We start from the raw sequence: 16,232 nt of genomic DNA, 5'->3' as shown, positions 1-16,232 counted from the left end.
ACAGTGACTCAGTGGTTGAAAGAAAGGTAAACTCCCTCTGAGATGTAAAAGATTAATCTTATTCCTGAAAATGTCTAACAGAGCAATTGTGAGGTGGACATGTAGACATAACTGTGTTACATGGAACGCTCAAGATATACAGAATGGAGACTTTGCTGAGGCACCTGGTAGGCACATTTTTATTATTGAAAAAAGTATATACTTTTTTCATATCTGAATGAGTAATTATTAGTTACAGTTTCCTGTTATTTGATCCAAAGGTAACATAAGCAAAAATGTAACTGTTGAAAAATGTACAAAAAAAAAAAAAAAGAAATTAGCTTCTTATTACAAACACGTTTATAGCTATAACATAATTAATTGCTGTATGAAAGGGTTATAAAATGACAATAGGTAAAAATTTGACACAAATCTATAAGCACAATGACTCAGCTAAACAGGGCAGAAATCAAATCAAATCAAATCAAATTTTATTGGTCACATGCGCCGAATACAACAGGTGCAGACATTACAGTGAAATGCTTACTTACAGCCCTTAACCAACAGTGCATTTATTTTAAACAAAAAAGTAAGAATAAAACAACAACAAAAAAGTGTTGAGAAAAAAAGAGCAGAAGTAAAAAATAAAGTGACAGTAGGGAGGCTATATATACAATAGAATAAAGTGACAGTAGGGAGGCTATATATACAGGGGGGTACCGTTGCATAGTCAATGTGCGGGGGCACCGGCTAGTTGAGGTAGTTGAGGTAATATGTACATGTGGGTAGAGTTAAAGTGACTATGCATAAATACTTAACAGAGTAGCAGCAGCGTAAAAAGGATGGGGTGGGGGGGCAGTGCAAATAGTCCGGGTAGCCATGATTAGCTGTTCAGGAGTCTTATGGCTTGGGGGTAGAAGCTGTTGAGAAGTCTTTTGGACCTAGACTTGGCACTCCGGTACCGCTTGCCGTGCGGTAGCAGAGAGAACAGTCTATGACTAGGGTGACTGGAGTCTTTGACAATTTTGAGGGCCTTCCTCTGACACCGCCTGGTATAGAGGTCCTGGATGGCAGGGAGCTTTGCCCCAGTGATGTACTGGGCCGTACGCACTACCCTCTGTAGTGCCTTGCGGTCAGAGGCCAAGCAGTTGCCATACCAGGCGGTGATGCAACCAGTCAGGATGCTCTCGATGGTGCAGCTGTAGAATTTTTTGAGGATCTGAGGACCCATGCCAAATCTTTTTAGTCTCCTGAGGGGGAATAGGCTTTGTCGTGCCCTCTTCACGACTGTCTTGGTGTGTTTGGACCATGATAGTTCGTTGGTGATGTGGACACCAAGGAACTTGAAGCTCTCAACCTGTTCCACTACAGCCCCATCGATGAGAATGGGGGCGTGCTCAGTCCTCTTTTTTTTCCTGTAGTCCACAATCATCTCCTTTGTCTTGGTCACGTTGAGGGAGAGGTTGTTGTCCTGGCACCACACGGCCAGATCTCTGACCTCCTCCCTATAGGCTGTCTCATCGTTGTCGGTGATCAGGCCTACCACTGTTGTGTCGTCGGCAAACTTAATGATGGTGTTGGAGTCGTGCCTGGCCATGCAGTCATGGGTGAACAGAGAGTACAGGAGGGGACTGAGCACGCACCCCTGAGGGGCCCCCGTGTTGAGGATCAGTGTGGCAGATGTGTTGTTACCTACCCTTACCACCTGGGGGCGGCCCGTCAGGAAGTCCAGGATCCAGTTGCAGAGGGAGGTGTTTATTCCCAGGATCCTTAGCTTAGTGATGAGCTTTGAGGGCACTATGGTGTTGAATGCTGAGCTGTAGTCAATGAATAGCATTCTCACGTAGGTGTTCCTCTTGTCCAGGTGGGAAAGGGCAGTGTGGAGTGCGATAGAGATTGCATCATCTGTGGATCTGTTGGGGCGGTATGCAAATTGGAGTGGGTCTAGGGTTTCTGAGATTATGCTGTTGATGTGAGCCATGACCAGTCTTTCAAAGCACTTCATGGCTACAGACGTCAGTGCCACGGGTCGGTAGTCATTTAGGCAGGTTATCTTAGCGTTCTTGGGCACGGGGACTATGGTGGTCTGCTTGAAACATGTTGGTATTACAGACTCAGTCAGGGACATGTTGAAAATGTCAGTGAAGACACTTGCCAGTTGGTCAGCACATGCTCGGAGTACACGTCCTGGTAATCCGTCTGGCCCTGCGGCCTTGTGAATGTTGACCTGCTTAAAAGTCTTACTCACATCGGCTACGGAGAGCGTGATCACATAGTCGTCCGGAACAGCTGGTGCTCTCATGCATGCTTCAGTGTTGCTTGCCTCGAAGCGAGCATAGAAGTGGTTTAGCTCGTCTGGTAGGCTTGTGTCACTGGGCAGCTCGCGGCTGTGCTTCCCTTTGTAGTCTGTAATAGTTTTCAAGCCCTGCCACATCCGACGAGCGTCAGAGCCAGTGTAGTATGATTCAATCTTAGACCTGTATTGACTCTTTGCCTGTTTGATGGTTCGTCGGAGGTCATAGCGGGATTTCTTATAAGCGTCCGGGTTAGAGTCCCGTTCCTTGAAAGCGGCAGCTCTACCCTTTAGCTCAGTGCGGATGTTTCCTGTAATCCATGGCTTCTGGTTGGGGTATGTACGTACGGTCACTGTGGGGACGACATCATCGATGCACTTATTGATGAAGCCAGTGACTGATGTGGTGTACTCCTCAATGCTGTCTGAAGAATCCCGGAACATGTTCCAGTCTGTGCTAGCAAAACAGTCCTGTAGCTTAGCATCTGCGTCATCTGACCACTTTTTTATTAGCCGAATCACTGGTGCTTCCTGCTTCAGTTTTTGCTTATAAGCAGGAATCAGGAGGATAGAGTTATGGTCAGATTTGCCAAATGGAGGGCGAGGGAGAGCTTTGTATGCGTCTCTGTGTGTGGAGTAAAGGTGGTCTAGAGTTTTTTCCCCTCTGGTTGCACATTTAACATGCTGGTAGAAATGAGGTAGAACGGATTTAAGTTTCCCTGCATTAAAGTCCCCTGCTACTAGGAGCGCTGCATCTGGATGAGCGTTTTCCTGTTGATTAATGGCCTTGTACAACTCATTCAGTGCAATCTTAATGCCAGCATTGGTTTGTGGTGGTAAATAGACAGCTATGAAAAGTATAGATGAAAACTCTCTTGGTAAATAGTGTGGTCTACAGCTTATCATAAGATACTCTACCTCAGGCGAGCAAAACCTTGAGACTTCCTTAGTATTTGATTTTGTGCACCAGCTGTTGTTTACAAAAATACAGAGACCGCCACCCCTCGTCTTACCCGAGTCTGCCGTTCTGTCCTGCCGATGTAGCGTATAGCCTGCTAGCTGAATGTTGTCATTGTTGTCATTCAGCCACGACTCCGTGAAACATAAGATATTACAGTTTTTTTTGGCAGAGAAGCAATGTTGAAGAGAGGTTACATAGTAGGCTATCCATGCCTTCTCTGTGTCAATGTTTTTAAAAAGCGTCCACTATTGATTGAGATTATATACCTCATTGACATTAAATATGTGTAGACCTATAACTTTCATTGTAAAATGTTTACCCCGTTTATGTTCTCCATTCCAGACCCGTGGTAATGCTCTAGTCTTCATAATAATTTTGGGTATTGGCGGATCTTTTCAAAATGGGTTCCATGTTACTGTCATCAGTTCCCCTTCACCAGTAAGAGACATCAGCACATTGATTCTCCACACACTCATTTTTATTAAAAAGCATGATACTAAATATGTTTGGATGAGTGTGGAATTGACCCTCTACTTTTCCCATGGCAAGAAATACCTAGGAAACATAACATGGTGTTCAAGGTTTATGAATATCTTGTTTTCATCTCACACAAGTTAAATCTGCTTATTCAATCCTGCTCAAATGAACACCTAGCCTACTTCACCAGGCTTGTAGACTGTCTGTTTCCTTAACCATGTCTGTCTGCTTGCAGTACATCCGGAACTTCATCAATAGCAGTTGGATTGGGCGATATGAGGAAACCCCACCGGCACCGACAGTCAAACTCCTCTGGTCAGCTATAGTGTCTATGTACGCTGTGGGGGGTCTCTTGGGCTCTATGAGTGTCAGGTGCATTGCTGGGAGGTTTGGCAGGTGAGTTGCACTGATTTGTATCTGTATTTACCTCAATTTAAGTTTAATAGACTTTTTCATTCAAACTTTTCTTAATTTTTTTTTCAGAAAGAGAGCCATGATATGGAACAATGTGATCAGCATTGTTGCTGCATTGATCATGTTCACCAGTAGGGGGGCAAACTCCTTTGAGATGATCCTGATCGCTCGGTTTCTGTACGGATTCACTGCAGGTAGGCCTATGCAATATTGCACCTTTAATTTCATGCAGATTAGTTTAATCTATGGATAATTTAGCCATGGTAAAATAGAATCACGGAATGGCCTTATGTCTTACAGTGTTGATAGCATTGATTTTTTATTCTTGTTTGTGAATCTCAGGTTTAGGAGCGAATATCCATGCAATATACCTGGGTGAGAGTTCACCCAAAAAGATAAGGGGCATGGTAACACTAACATCTGCTACCTTCGTCTCCATTGGTAAACTGTCAGGACAATTTGTTGGACTAAGGTACAGTGCTCATTTTGAATTTCAACATTTCACAAAAAAAAAGGCTAAAACACCAAGTATCACATTCAACTTATGGTTATCAATGTGTGCCAAATCAGACATCCTGAATATGCTCTGACGTGATGCTTTGTCTCAACTTTCTCAGGGGGATTCTTGGCCGAGAGGATAGCTGGAACATCCTACTGTGTGTTCCAACATGTTTCTCTGTGGTACAGCTGCTAACACTGCCCTTCTTTCCTGAGGCCCCAAGATACTCATTGATAGAAAAAGGCAATGCAGAGGCATGCAAAAAAGGTAGTTTGTGTTTCCTCATAGTCACCGAGATTGAAATTCTTGCTGTCCAAAGGGCTTCCATCCTAAGTAGCAACAATCATACTCAGAACATTGAGTACTGTCCTGTGCAAATGTAGACATGATGTACAGTGCTACATTACACTGCATCTAAATACATAAACCTGTATTATTATACATAGCTGACAGATGGGCCAATGCCTGTATAGCTTGGTGCAAAGTTTATACAGCTGAAGAGATTTTACTAACTTGTTGTATCCTATTCAGAAACAATATCTGTCCCTGTGTTGGTGTGTGTGTGTGGTGTGCCAGCTCTGCAGAGTCTGTGGGGCGGGGGTGAGTACAAGCTGGAGATGACGGAGATGGTGTTGGAGCAGGCTGCCATAAAGGGCGAGGCCTCGAAGAGTCTCCTGGAGCTGCTGAGAGACAGGAGCGTACGATGGCAGCTCATCACCATGGTGGTGGCGTACGGCTGTATCCAGTTCTCTGGCATCACCGCAGTAAGCACAGCCCCCTCTGTCCTTTATCTCCTACTGTACCTACAACTGTACATTCTACATCCTACTCCTCTTCCCTTCACCCTCAGATCAGTGTGTTCTCCTTTGACATCTTCAAGGAGGCAGGCATCCCTCTGGATATGATCCGCTACGTGACTCTGGGCGTTGGAGTGTCTGAGGTCCTCACCTCCATCACCTGTGTGAGTGCTGCTGGGGGAACATGGGCTACACTATAGGGGCTACACTATAGGGGCTACACTATAGGTGGTACACTATAGGGGGTACATCTATAGGGGGTACACTATAGGTGGTACACTATAGGGGCTACACTATAGGGGCTACACTATAGGTGGTACACTATAGGGGGTACACTATAGGGGCTACACTATAGGTGGTACACTATAGGGGGTACACTATAGGGGCTACACTATAGGTGGTACACTATAGGGGGTACACTACGATAACACTCTGTAACTTCTACAATGTATGGTCGTCACTATGTACCTAGGCTAAAAAGGTTTAAAGTAGAGCCCTTTTTAATTAATGTGAAAATGTCACTCGTTAAGCGGTCATTAGGCAACCGTGATAAGGACTAATAAGCAAAAGTAATCAGTGAACAGTAGGAGAGTGACCATAGGGGAAGAAACACTGTCCCCGTGCAGGAATCCACCCCCTGTGCCTACCGTACAGAAGCTCCGCTACAGGTTGAACATATTTGTCACTAAGATGTGAATGCCCCTCCTGAGCTCCTAAACAATAAATCATGTGTGAGCTCCTCTGACTCTGCCATCCCCTGTGCTGCGGGAAGGAGGGAGTGATGGATGGGGAAGGTTCCGGATAAGTTCTGTTGTGTGCATTCATCCCCAGGGCCTGCTGATCGAGAGTGTGGGGAGGAGAGCGCTACTCTGGGGGGGCTTTGGGGCCATGTCTGCCATCATGATATTAATCACCATCACTCTCAATCTAAAGGTGAGCCCGTGACCTTTCAACTCTCCTGCACTGTGACAAATATACAGTAAGAGGACCTAAGTGATGATACATGGATGTGTATGACATTATAATGTGTCCCAAATCCCAGCAACAGTGGTGGTAGTTCCATGTGCATGTAAAACATACAATAAAATATAATTGATTCTGTTCTAACAATATTGTTATAGGATTACAGCTTCTGGGTTCCATACAGCACTGTTGGCTTGATATTCCTCTTTGTCATTTTTTATGGAGGAGGACCAGGTATGTTTAATATCAAACTACGGTATGGGTTAGTAATAATACTATAACAAAGTATAGACAAAATACTGACATTACATTGCTGTGATCATCAATGATGATTGATCTGATGCGTCCTTCCCTGTTGCCTGTGGTATTCCTAGCTGGAGTGTTGCCGTCTCTCACACATGAGATCTTTATCCAGTCGTGCCGGCCTGCAGCGTTTGTCTTCACTGGAATCATTCGCTGGCTTGGCTTTGCTGTGCTGGGACTAGTCTTCCCCTTTCTTATCGTAAGTCAATAGACCATTTTGGAATTAAGTGTATAATTAAGCAATAAGGCACGAGTTGGTGTGGGATATGGCCAATATACCACAGCTAAGGGCTGTTCTTATGCACGACGCAAAGTGGTGTGCCTGGATACAGCCCTTAGCCATAGCATATTGGCCATATACCACAAACCCCCGAGGTGCCTTATTGCTATTATAAACTGGTTACCAACGTAATTAGAGCAGTCAAAATAAATGGTTTTGTCATACCTGTGGTATACGGTCTGACATACCACGGCTGTCAGCCAATCAGCATTCATGGCTCGAACCACCCAGTTTATAATTAAGCCATAAGGCCAGAGGGGGTGTGGTATATGGCCAATATACCACGGCTAAGGACTGTTCTTATGCACGATGCAATTCGGAGTGCCTGGATACAGCCCTTAGCCGTGGTACAGTGCCTTCGGAAAGTATTCAGACCCCTTGACTTTTGCACATTTTGTTACGTTACAGCCTTATTCTAAAATGGATTAAATAAATAAAAATCCTTAGCAATCTACACACAATACCCCATAATGACAAAGTGAAAACTGGTTTCTAGAAATGTTTGCTAATTTATTTAAAAAAATAAAAAAACAGAAATACCATATTTACATAAGTATTCAGAACCTTTGCTATTAGACTCAAAAATTGAGCTCAGATGCATCCTGTTTCCATTGATCATCCTTGAGATGTTTCTACAGCTTGATTGGAGTCCACCTGTGGTAAATTCAATTGATTGGACATGATTTGGAAAGGCACAGTGCATGTCAGAGCAAAAACCAAGCCATGAGGTCAAATGAATTGTCCGTAGATCTCCGAGACAGGATTGTGTCGTGGCACAGATCTGGGGAAGGGTACCAAAAAATGTCTGCAGCATTGAAGGTCCCCAAGAACACAGTGGCCTCCATCATTCTTAAATGGAAGAAGTTTGGAACCACCCAGACTCTTCCTAGAGCTGGCCGCCCGGCCAAACTGAGCAATCAGGGGAGAAGGGTCTTGGTCAGGGAGGTGACCAAGAACCCGAAGGTCACTCTGACAAAGCTCTAGAGTTCCTCTGTGGAGATAGAACCTTCCAGAAGGACAACCATCTCTGCAGCACTCCACCAATCAGGCCTTTATGGTAGAGTGACCAGACGGAAGCCACTCCTCAGTAAAAGGCACATGACAGCCCGCTTGGAGTTTGCCAAAAGGCACCTAAAGACTCTCAGACCATGAGAAACAAGATTCTCTGGTCTGATGAAACCAAGATTGAACTCTTTGGCCTGAATGCCAATCGTCACGTCTGGAGGAAACCTGGCACCATCCCTACAGTGAAGCATGATGGTGGCAGCATCATGCTGTGGGGATGTTTTTCAGCGGCAGGGACTGGGAGACTAGTCAGGATCGAGGCAAAGATGAACGGAGCAAAGTACGGCGAGATCCTTGATGAAAACCTGCTCCAGAGTTCTCAAGACCTCAGACTGGGGCGAGTGTTCACCTTCCAACAAGACAACTACCCTAAGCACACAGCCAAGACAACACAGGAGTGGCTTCGGAACAAGTCTCTGAATGTCCTTGAGTGGCCCAGCCAGAGCCCGGACTTCAACCCGATCGAACATCTCTGGAGAGACCTGAAAATAGCTGTGCAGCAACGCTCCCCATCCAACCTGACAGAGCTTGAGAGGATCTGCAGAGAAGAATGGGAGAAACTCCCCAAATACAGGTGTGCCAAGCTTGTAGTGTCATACCCAAGAAGACTCGAGGCTGTAATCGCTGCCTAAGGTGGTTCAACAAAGTACTGAGTAAAGTGTCTGAATACTTATGTAAATGTGATATTTCATTTTTTTAAATATAAAAATTCTAAAAATGTATTTTTGCTTTGTCATTATGGGGTATTGTGTGTAGATTGATGAGGAAGAAAAACAATGTAATCAATTTTAGAATAAGGCTATAACATAACAAAATGTGGATAAAGTCAAGGGGTCTGAATACTTTCTGAAGGTCATATATCACAACCCCCCGAGGTGCCTTATTACTATTTTAAACTGGTTACCAAAGTAATTAGAGCAGTAAAAATAAATATTTGGTCTGATATACCACAGCTTTCAGTCAATCAGCATTCAGGGCTCAAACCACCCAGTTTATAATGCTTTTTATAACGCATGCAAAGTTTTATAATTCTTTCAAAGTTACCAATTGAGATGCAATGACATTTCCTGAGCACAAAGCACATTGTTCTTCACTATGACAGTTTGATACCTCGGAGATACCAGGAATACAGTTATTCCATACTTTAAACATTACATTGAGACTCTGCAATTAAAACCTTTCTCTATCATCTCAGTATTACTTTTGTCTCAGCCGGTCTGTGTAAAACAGCAGAGCTCTAATTTAGACATAAGTGGAATTATATAAAATTGAACAAGAAAGGTTTCCTATAGCCATGAGTAGAACAATAGGACAGGACTATTTAATCACAGGCTCTCAGCCAACTGTCCAAGTTGTTCCCCTGGTTATTGTAACTATAGGAACTCACCTGCCTGCCTCTTCTCTGTACCACAGGAGCTGCTCAAATCGGTCAGCTTTGTGATGTTCGCCTGCATGTGTCTGTTGGCATCACTCTACATCTTCTTCTACCTGCCGGAGACCAAGGGGAAAACCCTCCTGGAGATCTCAGAGGAGTTTAAAAACATCACACTGTGTGAAAAACCCCTCTCAGATGACAAGATCTTGGAGACAAGGTTATGAAAACTGTTGATAGCAAATTAACTGAGATTTATCCTACTCTGTCTGAGTTGTTTAGTTTGTATTATAGTATTGCCCATCATATCTTCATACAATGTGCACTCACAGCCATATCATATTCAATATAAAATAGTTTTATGCATCTGAATGACTTTTAGGGACCTATTGAATATAATAAAATTACTTTTCAAATAGTCTTTCATTTACTTTTGTGTTGTTTCCAACCTTGTTTACAAGCCATATGGTCTGGTCTGATGGTCTGTTTTCCTGAGAAGGTTCATATTATGAATTTTCTAGGACAAAAATGCACTCTCTTTATCTTTCATCATATCTCATACACCACATAAAATCCTCCCCAAATCTGACTTCTTACGGACTCATTAGTAAGAACCCTGTACACTTAACTGATGCCCATGGTCCACGTGGGGGACTCCCACAGCCTCTTAGCTGGCTCTTTGAGGACTGGCTCCCATAATGATGTGGCTGGGTCTTTGATGGAATTGGCTTTTCCAGTATGGTCCTGGACCTGCTGGCTTTTTGAGGGGCTCCTCCTCCCCCCCTTATCACTGGCTGCCAGGCACAGGGTCTTCATTAGCAGTTAAACGCGCGAGGTGCACAGCTCCCATTCGGGAATGGGGAGTGATTGACATTATCTTGGCTGGGTGAGATGGTGTATCGGCATCCCACTGTTGTGCGTTATCTCTAGAGGGGATTAACTAGAGGATTAATTAGAGGTACCATAGTGACGCCTAACCGTCTCTCCTCACAGACCTGCCTGCCTGGTCACTGCCTGGCAAATGGGCAGTTTTTACTATTTAATGGAAAATGCTGACTCTGAGGTAAATATCATGGACACATACAGTATAGTAGGTATTTCAGTCTGAGCATGTTTCAAATAAAGGGTTGGACTTAGACCAAACAATATTCATTACAAGTGCAATGTGGTATATTTCAACTGTTAACTAAACTGTGAATAATAATAGATTGATCTTGGGAAGATGAACGCTCAATATTGTCATATTTAAGCATTAGGGATAAGCCATATTGGTTTATTATTTATTGTGCTGTAGTGACACCATGTTCTCAACAGATGGCATATTTTATCTGCATTGTGAAAAATATCTTTAATTCAAGGCATGACAGCACAGACGCAGTGGCACTGTAATATACTGAACAAAAATATAAACGCAACATGTAATGATTTCAAAGATTTTACTGAGTTACAGTTCATATAAGAAAATCAGTCAAATTAAATAAATAAATTAGGCCCTAATCTATGGATTTCACATGACTGGGAATACACATATGCATCTGTTGGTCAATGATACCTTCAAAAAAATTGTGTACAGATCCTTGCAACATTGGGCCATGCATTATCATGCTGAAACATGAGGTGATGGCGGCTGATGAATGGCACGACAATGGGCCTCAGGATTTCGTCACGGTATCTCTAGGCATTCAAATTGCCATCGATAAAATGCAATTGTGTTCGTTGTCCGTAGCTTATGCCTGCCCATACCATAACCCCACCGCCACCATGGGGCACTCTGTTCACAATGTTGACATCAGCAAACCGCTCGCCCACACAACGCCATACAACGTCTGCCATCTGCCCTGTACAGTTGAAACCGGAATTCATCCGTGAAGAGCACACTTCTCCAGCGTGCCAGTGGCCATCGAAAGTGAGCATTTGCCCATTGAAGTTGGCTATGACGCCGAACTGCAGTCAGGTCAAGACCCTGGTGAGGACAACAAGCATGCAGATGAGCTTCCCTGAGATGGTTTCTGACAATTTGGGCAGAAATTCTTCAGTTGTGAAAACCCACAGTTTCATCAGCTGTCCGGGTGGCTGGTCTCAGACGATCCCGCAGTTGAAGAAGCCGGATGTGGAGGTCCTGGGCTGGTGTAGTTACATGTGGTCTGTGGTTGTGAGGCCGGTTGGACGTACTGTCAAATTCTCTAAAATGACGTTGGAGGTGGCTTATGATAGAGAAATGAACATTACATTATCTGGCAACAGCTCTGTGGGACATTCCTGCAGTCAGCATGCCAATTGCACGCTCCCTCAAAACTTGAGACATCTGTGGCATTGTGTTGTGTGACAAAACTGCACATTTTAGAATGGCCTTTCATTGTCCCCAGCAAAATGCGCACGGTGTAATGTTCATGATGTTTAATCAGCTTCTTGATATGCCACACCTGTCAGGTGGATGGATTATCTTGGCAAAGGAGAAATGCTCACTAACAGGGATGTAAACAAATTTGTGCACAAAATGTTAGCGAAATAAGCTTTTTGTGCGTATGGAACATTTCTGGGATCTTTTATTTCAGCTCATGAAACATGGGACTAACACTTTACATGTTGCGTTTATAGTTTTGTTCAGCCTTGTTCATACTAACATCTTTTGATGGAATCAGTGATAAAAATAGGTTTGGATGACTGATACTGCTTCTCAATGCGTCACAATACAACAATATATCTCTGAGGATTTATTTTAAGGACAACCATTAAGGTCAGTTCATATGATCACTAAAGAACCTTTTTTGCTGAGGTGAAAAAGAGAATATTATCCCAAAAGCACTGTACAAGGTCATACCATGAAAGATACATTTTAAAATGTCTTGTGCTATTTTTAGGACTTTTACTGCCTTCAATAAACCTCATGCCTCCGCACATAACGGAAAAGCCGGCTCCAGTAGTTGTTCCTCAGGGACACAGAGGTGAAATATGGGCCAATCGCTATCATTTACTGTTTTCCCTGCTACGCCCATGTTGAGCACACCTACAAGGCATTCATGGTAGTTCCGTAAAATGACCTTGTCACGACTTCCGCCGAGGCTGCCTCCCCTCCTTGTTCGGGCAGGTTTCGGCGTTCGTCTTCACCGGCTTACTAGCTGCTGCCGATCCATTTATCATCACTCCACTAGTCTTGTCTAATTCATCACACACACCTGGTCCTTATCCCCAATTAGTAATTGTATAAGTGTTCCCTCTGCTTCCTTGTCTGTGTGGGTGATTGTTTGTTGTGAGCTGTGTGTAGCTCGGTTGAGCTACCCTTACCTTGTTGTTGCCAGGGTAGATATTTCCCCTGTGCCTGAGTTTTATTGTCGCGTGCTTGCGCAACTGTTTATCGACGGAATAAACTTTCTAGATGCGTATTACTCTCCTGCACCTGACTCCTTCTATCACACGCATCACAGACCTAGTTTAGATGTATAGTATACGACTGCAACTTCCTGGCCACACTGATATACACTGAGTGTACAAAACATTACGAACACTTAATATTGAGTTGCACCCTGTTTTGCCCTCAGAACAGCCTCAATTCGTCGTGGCATGGACTACAAGGTGTCGAAAGCGTTCCACAGGGATGCTGGCCCATGTTGACTTCAATGCTTTCCACAGTTGTGTCAAGTTGGCTGGATGTCCTTTGGGTGGTGGACCATTCTTGACACACGGGAAACAGTTGTGCGTGAAAAACCCAACAGCGTTGCAGTTCTGGACACATTCAAACCAGTGCGCCTGGCACCTACTACCATACCCCATTCAAAGGAACTTAAATCTTTGCCTTGATTATTCACCCTCAATGGCACACATACACAATCCATGTCTCAATTGTCTCAATCCTTCTTTAACCTGTCTCCTCCCCTTCATCTACTCTGATTGAAGTGGATTTAACAGGTGACATCAATAAGGGATCATAGCTTTCACCTTGATTCACCTGGTCAGTCTATATCATGGAAAGAGCAGGTGTTCCTAATGTTTTGTACACTCAGTGCATAGTACCTCAAACTGGTTTGCATTGTGCAATGACAGTTTAGAGATAATTTTAAACCACAACCTGGGATGGGATCAAACAACGCAATGGCAACCCTGTATGAATCACTCTAGGTAATGAGTGCCAGCCTGGTGATGAATAAAGAAAAGTATGTCCTGGAATGAGAACATCAGCGACACTCTCTGCCTCATTTACATCTGAGGGCTAAAGTGGTCAACCCATCATGCTGTAAAAGAGAGAGAGGGGGTGAGAGAGAGAGGGGGTGAGAGAGAGAGAGAGGGGGTGAGAGAGAGAGAGAGAGAGAGAGAGAGAGAGAGAGAGAGAGAGAGAGAGAGAGAGATTTTGGTTGTGGTGATTTAATGCAGGTGGCACACAGATGGGACCCCCTCTGGGACCTGGGACCCGTTAATGAGTTACTGCCAGAGGGCCTGGGGACGTGACACCATGAACCAGACGGAGCCCTCTATCATGGCGGGATAAAGGTATCTCCATTACCATGAGATGTCTCCCAGTCGTTTGATTTGTGGATTACTACCCAGCCCCAAACTGGCACAGTTTCACTGTGGATGTGGCAGATCGTAAAACTGACTATCCTACCGATCCTTGACTTTGGCGATGTCATTTACAAAATAGCCTCCAACACTCTACTCAGCAAATTGGATGTAGTCTATCACAGTGCCATCCGTTTTGTCTCCAAAGCCCCATATAATACCCACCACTGTGACCTGTACGCTCTTGTTGGCTGGTCCTCACTACATATTCGTCGCCAAACCCACTGGCTCCAGGCCATCTATAAATCACTGCTAGGCAAATCCCCGCCTTATCTTAGCTCATTGGTCACCATAGCAACACCCACCCGTAGTCTGCGCTCCAGCAGGTATATCTCACTGGTCATCCCCAAAACCAACACCTCCTTTGGCCGCAATTCCTTCCAGTTCTCTGCTGCCAATGACTGGAACAAATTGCAAAAATCTCTGAAGCTGGAGACACTTATCTCCCTCACTAACTTTAAGCATCAGTTGTCAGAGCACCTTACCGATCACTGCACCTGTACACAGCCCATCTGAAATTAGCCCGCCCAACTACCTCATCCCTATATTGTTATTTATTTTGCTCATTTGTACCCCAGTATCTCTATTTGCACATCATCTCTTGCACATCTATCATTCCAGTGTTAATACTAATTGTAATTATTTTGCACTATAGCCTATTTATTGCCATACCTCCATAACTTGCTACATTTGCACACACTGTATATATATGTATTTCTGTTGTATTTTTGACTTTGTTTTGTTTTACCCCATATGTAACTCTGTGTTGTTGTTTTTATCGCACTGCTTTGCTTTATCTTGGCCAGGTCGCAGTTGTAAATGAGAACTTGTTCTCAACTGGTTTACCTGGTTAAATAAAGGTTAAAAAAAAAAAAAAAAAAAAAAATCAGGAAACAACATATTATGAAGGGAAATTCTGTATGCAATTTTAACCAGGATTCCAGAATATTTATACTACTGATGTAGAGGTGTAAATATATGTCATGACTCTCCCTGGGTGAGGATTAAAGGCCTCACATCAGTTTGGCAAATGGCTGACAACAACCAGACCCTCTTACCCACAGGGGGCTGTGCCGGTCTTGACACCTTAATACTGCCATCAATTAGAGAGGAGGATCATCTATCTCTGGCATTCTAGTATGGAGAAAGGATACTTTTTTGCTGCCCAAAAACTTCAACATCCAACAATGAACATTGGGACAATATATTTCAACATCCAAACGTTGGGAATGATGAGAAATGGAATATGGAAAATTAATGTATATTCTGTGATGTCATAAAAAATGGTATAAAGGCGTTATAACGAAAACATTGTGACTTGAAGAGCTTTTACACTGTGTATATCATGTTTACATCCTTTACCTTGTGTAGAAAATATCAAGGAGGAAGACAATGTTTTCGTGAAGATAGGAATATGATTTTAGCTTTCTAACAAAATCATAGTGATGATAATACTTTTGCCTCGTAACTAGCCACGCCCGAGGGAGCTCAGAGAGCGTGTCAGTATGACGGAAACGCCCCTCTTTACCAGAGTGCATAAAAGATTGAGATAAGAATGATCAGATCAGACTAGACGGACCTCAAGCTGCAGCTTTTGCCCATATTGGTCCCGACCCAGAAAATCAACACGAGGTGAAGACGACAAAGTTGCCTCCACTAACAATCAATATTACGGCTGAGTAGCTGTTCTAAGTACTGTATCTAAGAAGGTGAATTTAAGTGGGACCATCCTGTTACTCTCTTCAAGCCATTGTCTACTACACTGCTCTCATCACCCCACAGGGGATCTTCGACACCGCTGATTAGCCGTCCTCAGAAGACCACTTCCAGAACGAGTGAAAGTAAACAGACAACTAAGAAGAAGGACATTGTGACCTTGTGGACAATCTGAGCCTTACATCTAAAAGGCCATCCGAAAGAGAAGGCCCAATCGACCCCTTCCCACGAAAGCCTGGGTCCAACAGAGATACACGACGAAGACCTCCAACGCGTAAATACATGCATTGCTTTTCTTCCCAAATGGGCGGCAGTTCCGGGCAAAGTATTAGGATTACTGTGAGCATAGGTCCATGTGTGTCCAAGTGTTATCTCTCTCTCTCTCTTTAACTCGCCATCTTTTGTAACAAGTGTCATATTGTGTTAGTCCACTAGGGACCCGTTTTCATTGTATTAAGTTTCTAATCCCTACCTATACCGTGTACGTGTTTGTATCTTGTGTCATAATTGTTAATTAGTTAGTAAATAAATAATTAAATCAATTTGTGTGGTACGATCA

General features: G+C 43.7%; 1 protein-coding gene across 1 annotated transcript; it reads left to right on the top strand.

Moving 5' to 3' along the window:
* Window positions 1-143: 143 nt before the first annotated feature.
* On the top strand, window positions 144-9,630 carry slc2a9l1 (solute carrier family 2 member 9, like 1; the record flags this gene model as incomplete). The annotated part of the gene is made up of 12 exons (XM_084172618.1): window positions 144-167; window positions 3,576-3,671; window positions 3,946-4,106; window positions 4,194-4,318; window positions 4,467-4,596; window positions 4,742-4,890; window positions 5,200-5,387; window positions 5,474-5,584; window positions 6,252-6,353; window positions 6,542-6,617; window positions 6,758-6,885; window positions 9,445-9,630. The coding sequence occupies 12 exons, from the start codon at window positions 144-146 to the stop codon at window positions 9,628-9,630; spliced, it is 1,476 nt and encodes a 491-aa protein (XP_084028744.1).
* Between the last annotated feature and the right edge of the window lie 6,602 nt (window positions 9,631-16,232).

This window comes from Coregonus lavaretus, assembly GCF_964263955.1.
Source record: "Coregonus lavaretus genome assembly, chromosome: 12".
NCBI lineage: Eukaryota > Metazoa > Chordata > Actinopteri > Salmoniformes > Salmonidae > Coregonus > Coregonus lavaretus.
The sequence above is the reverse complement of the archived record's forward strand: the minus strand, read 5'-3'. Positions and strand labels throughout refer to the sequence as shown.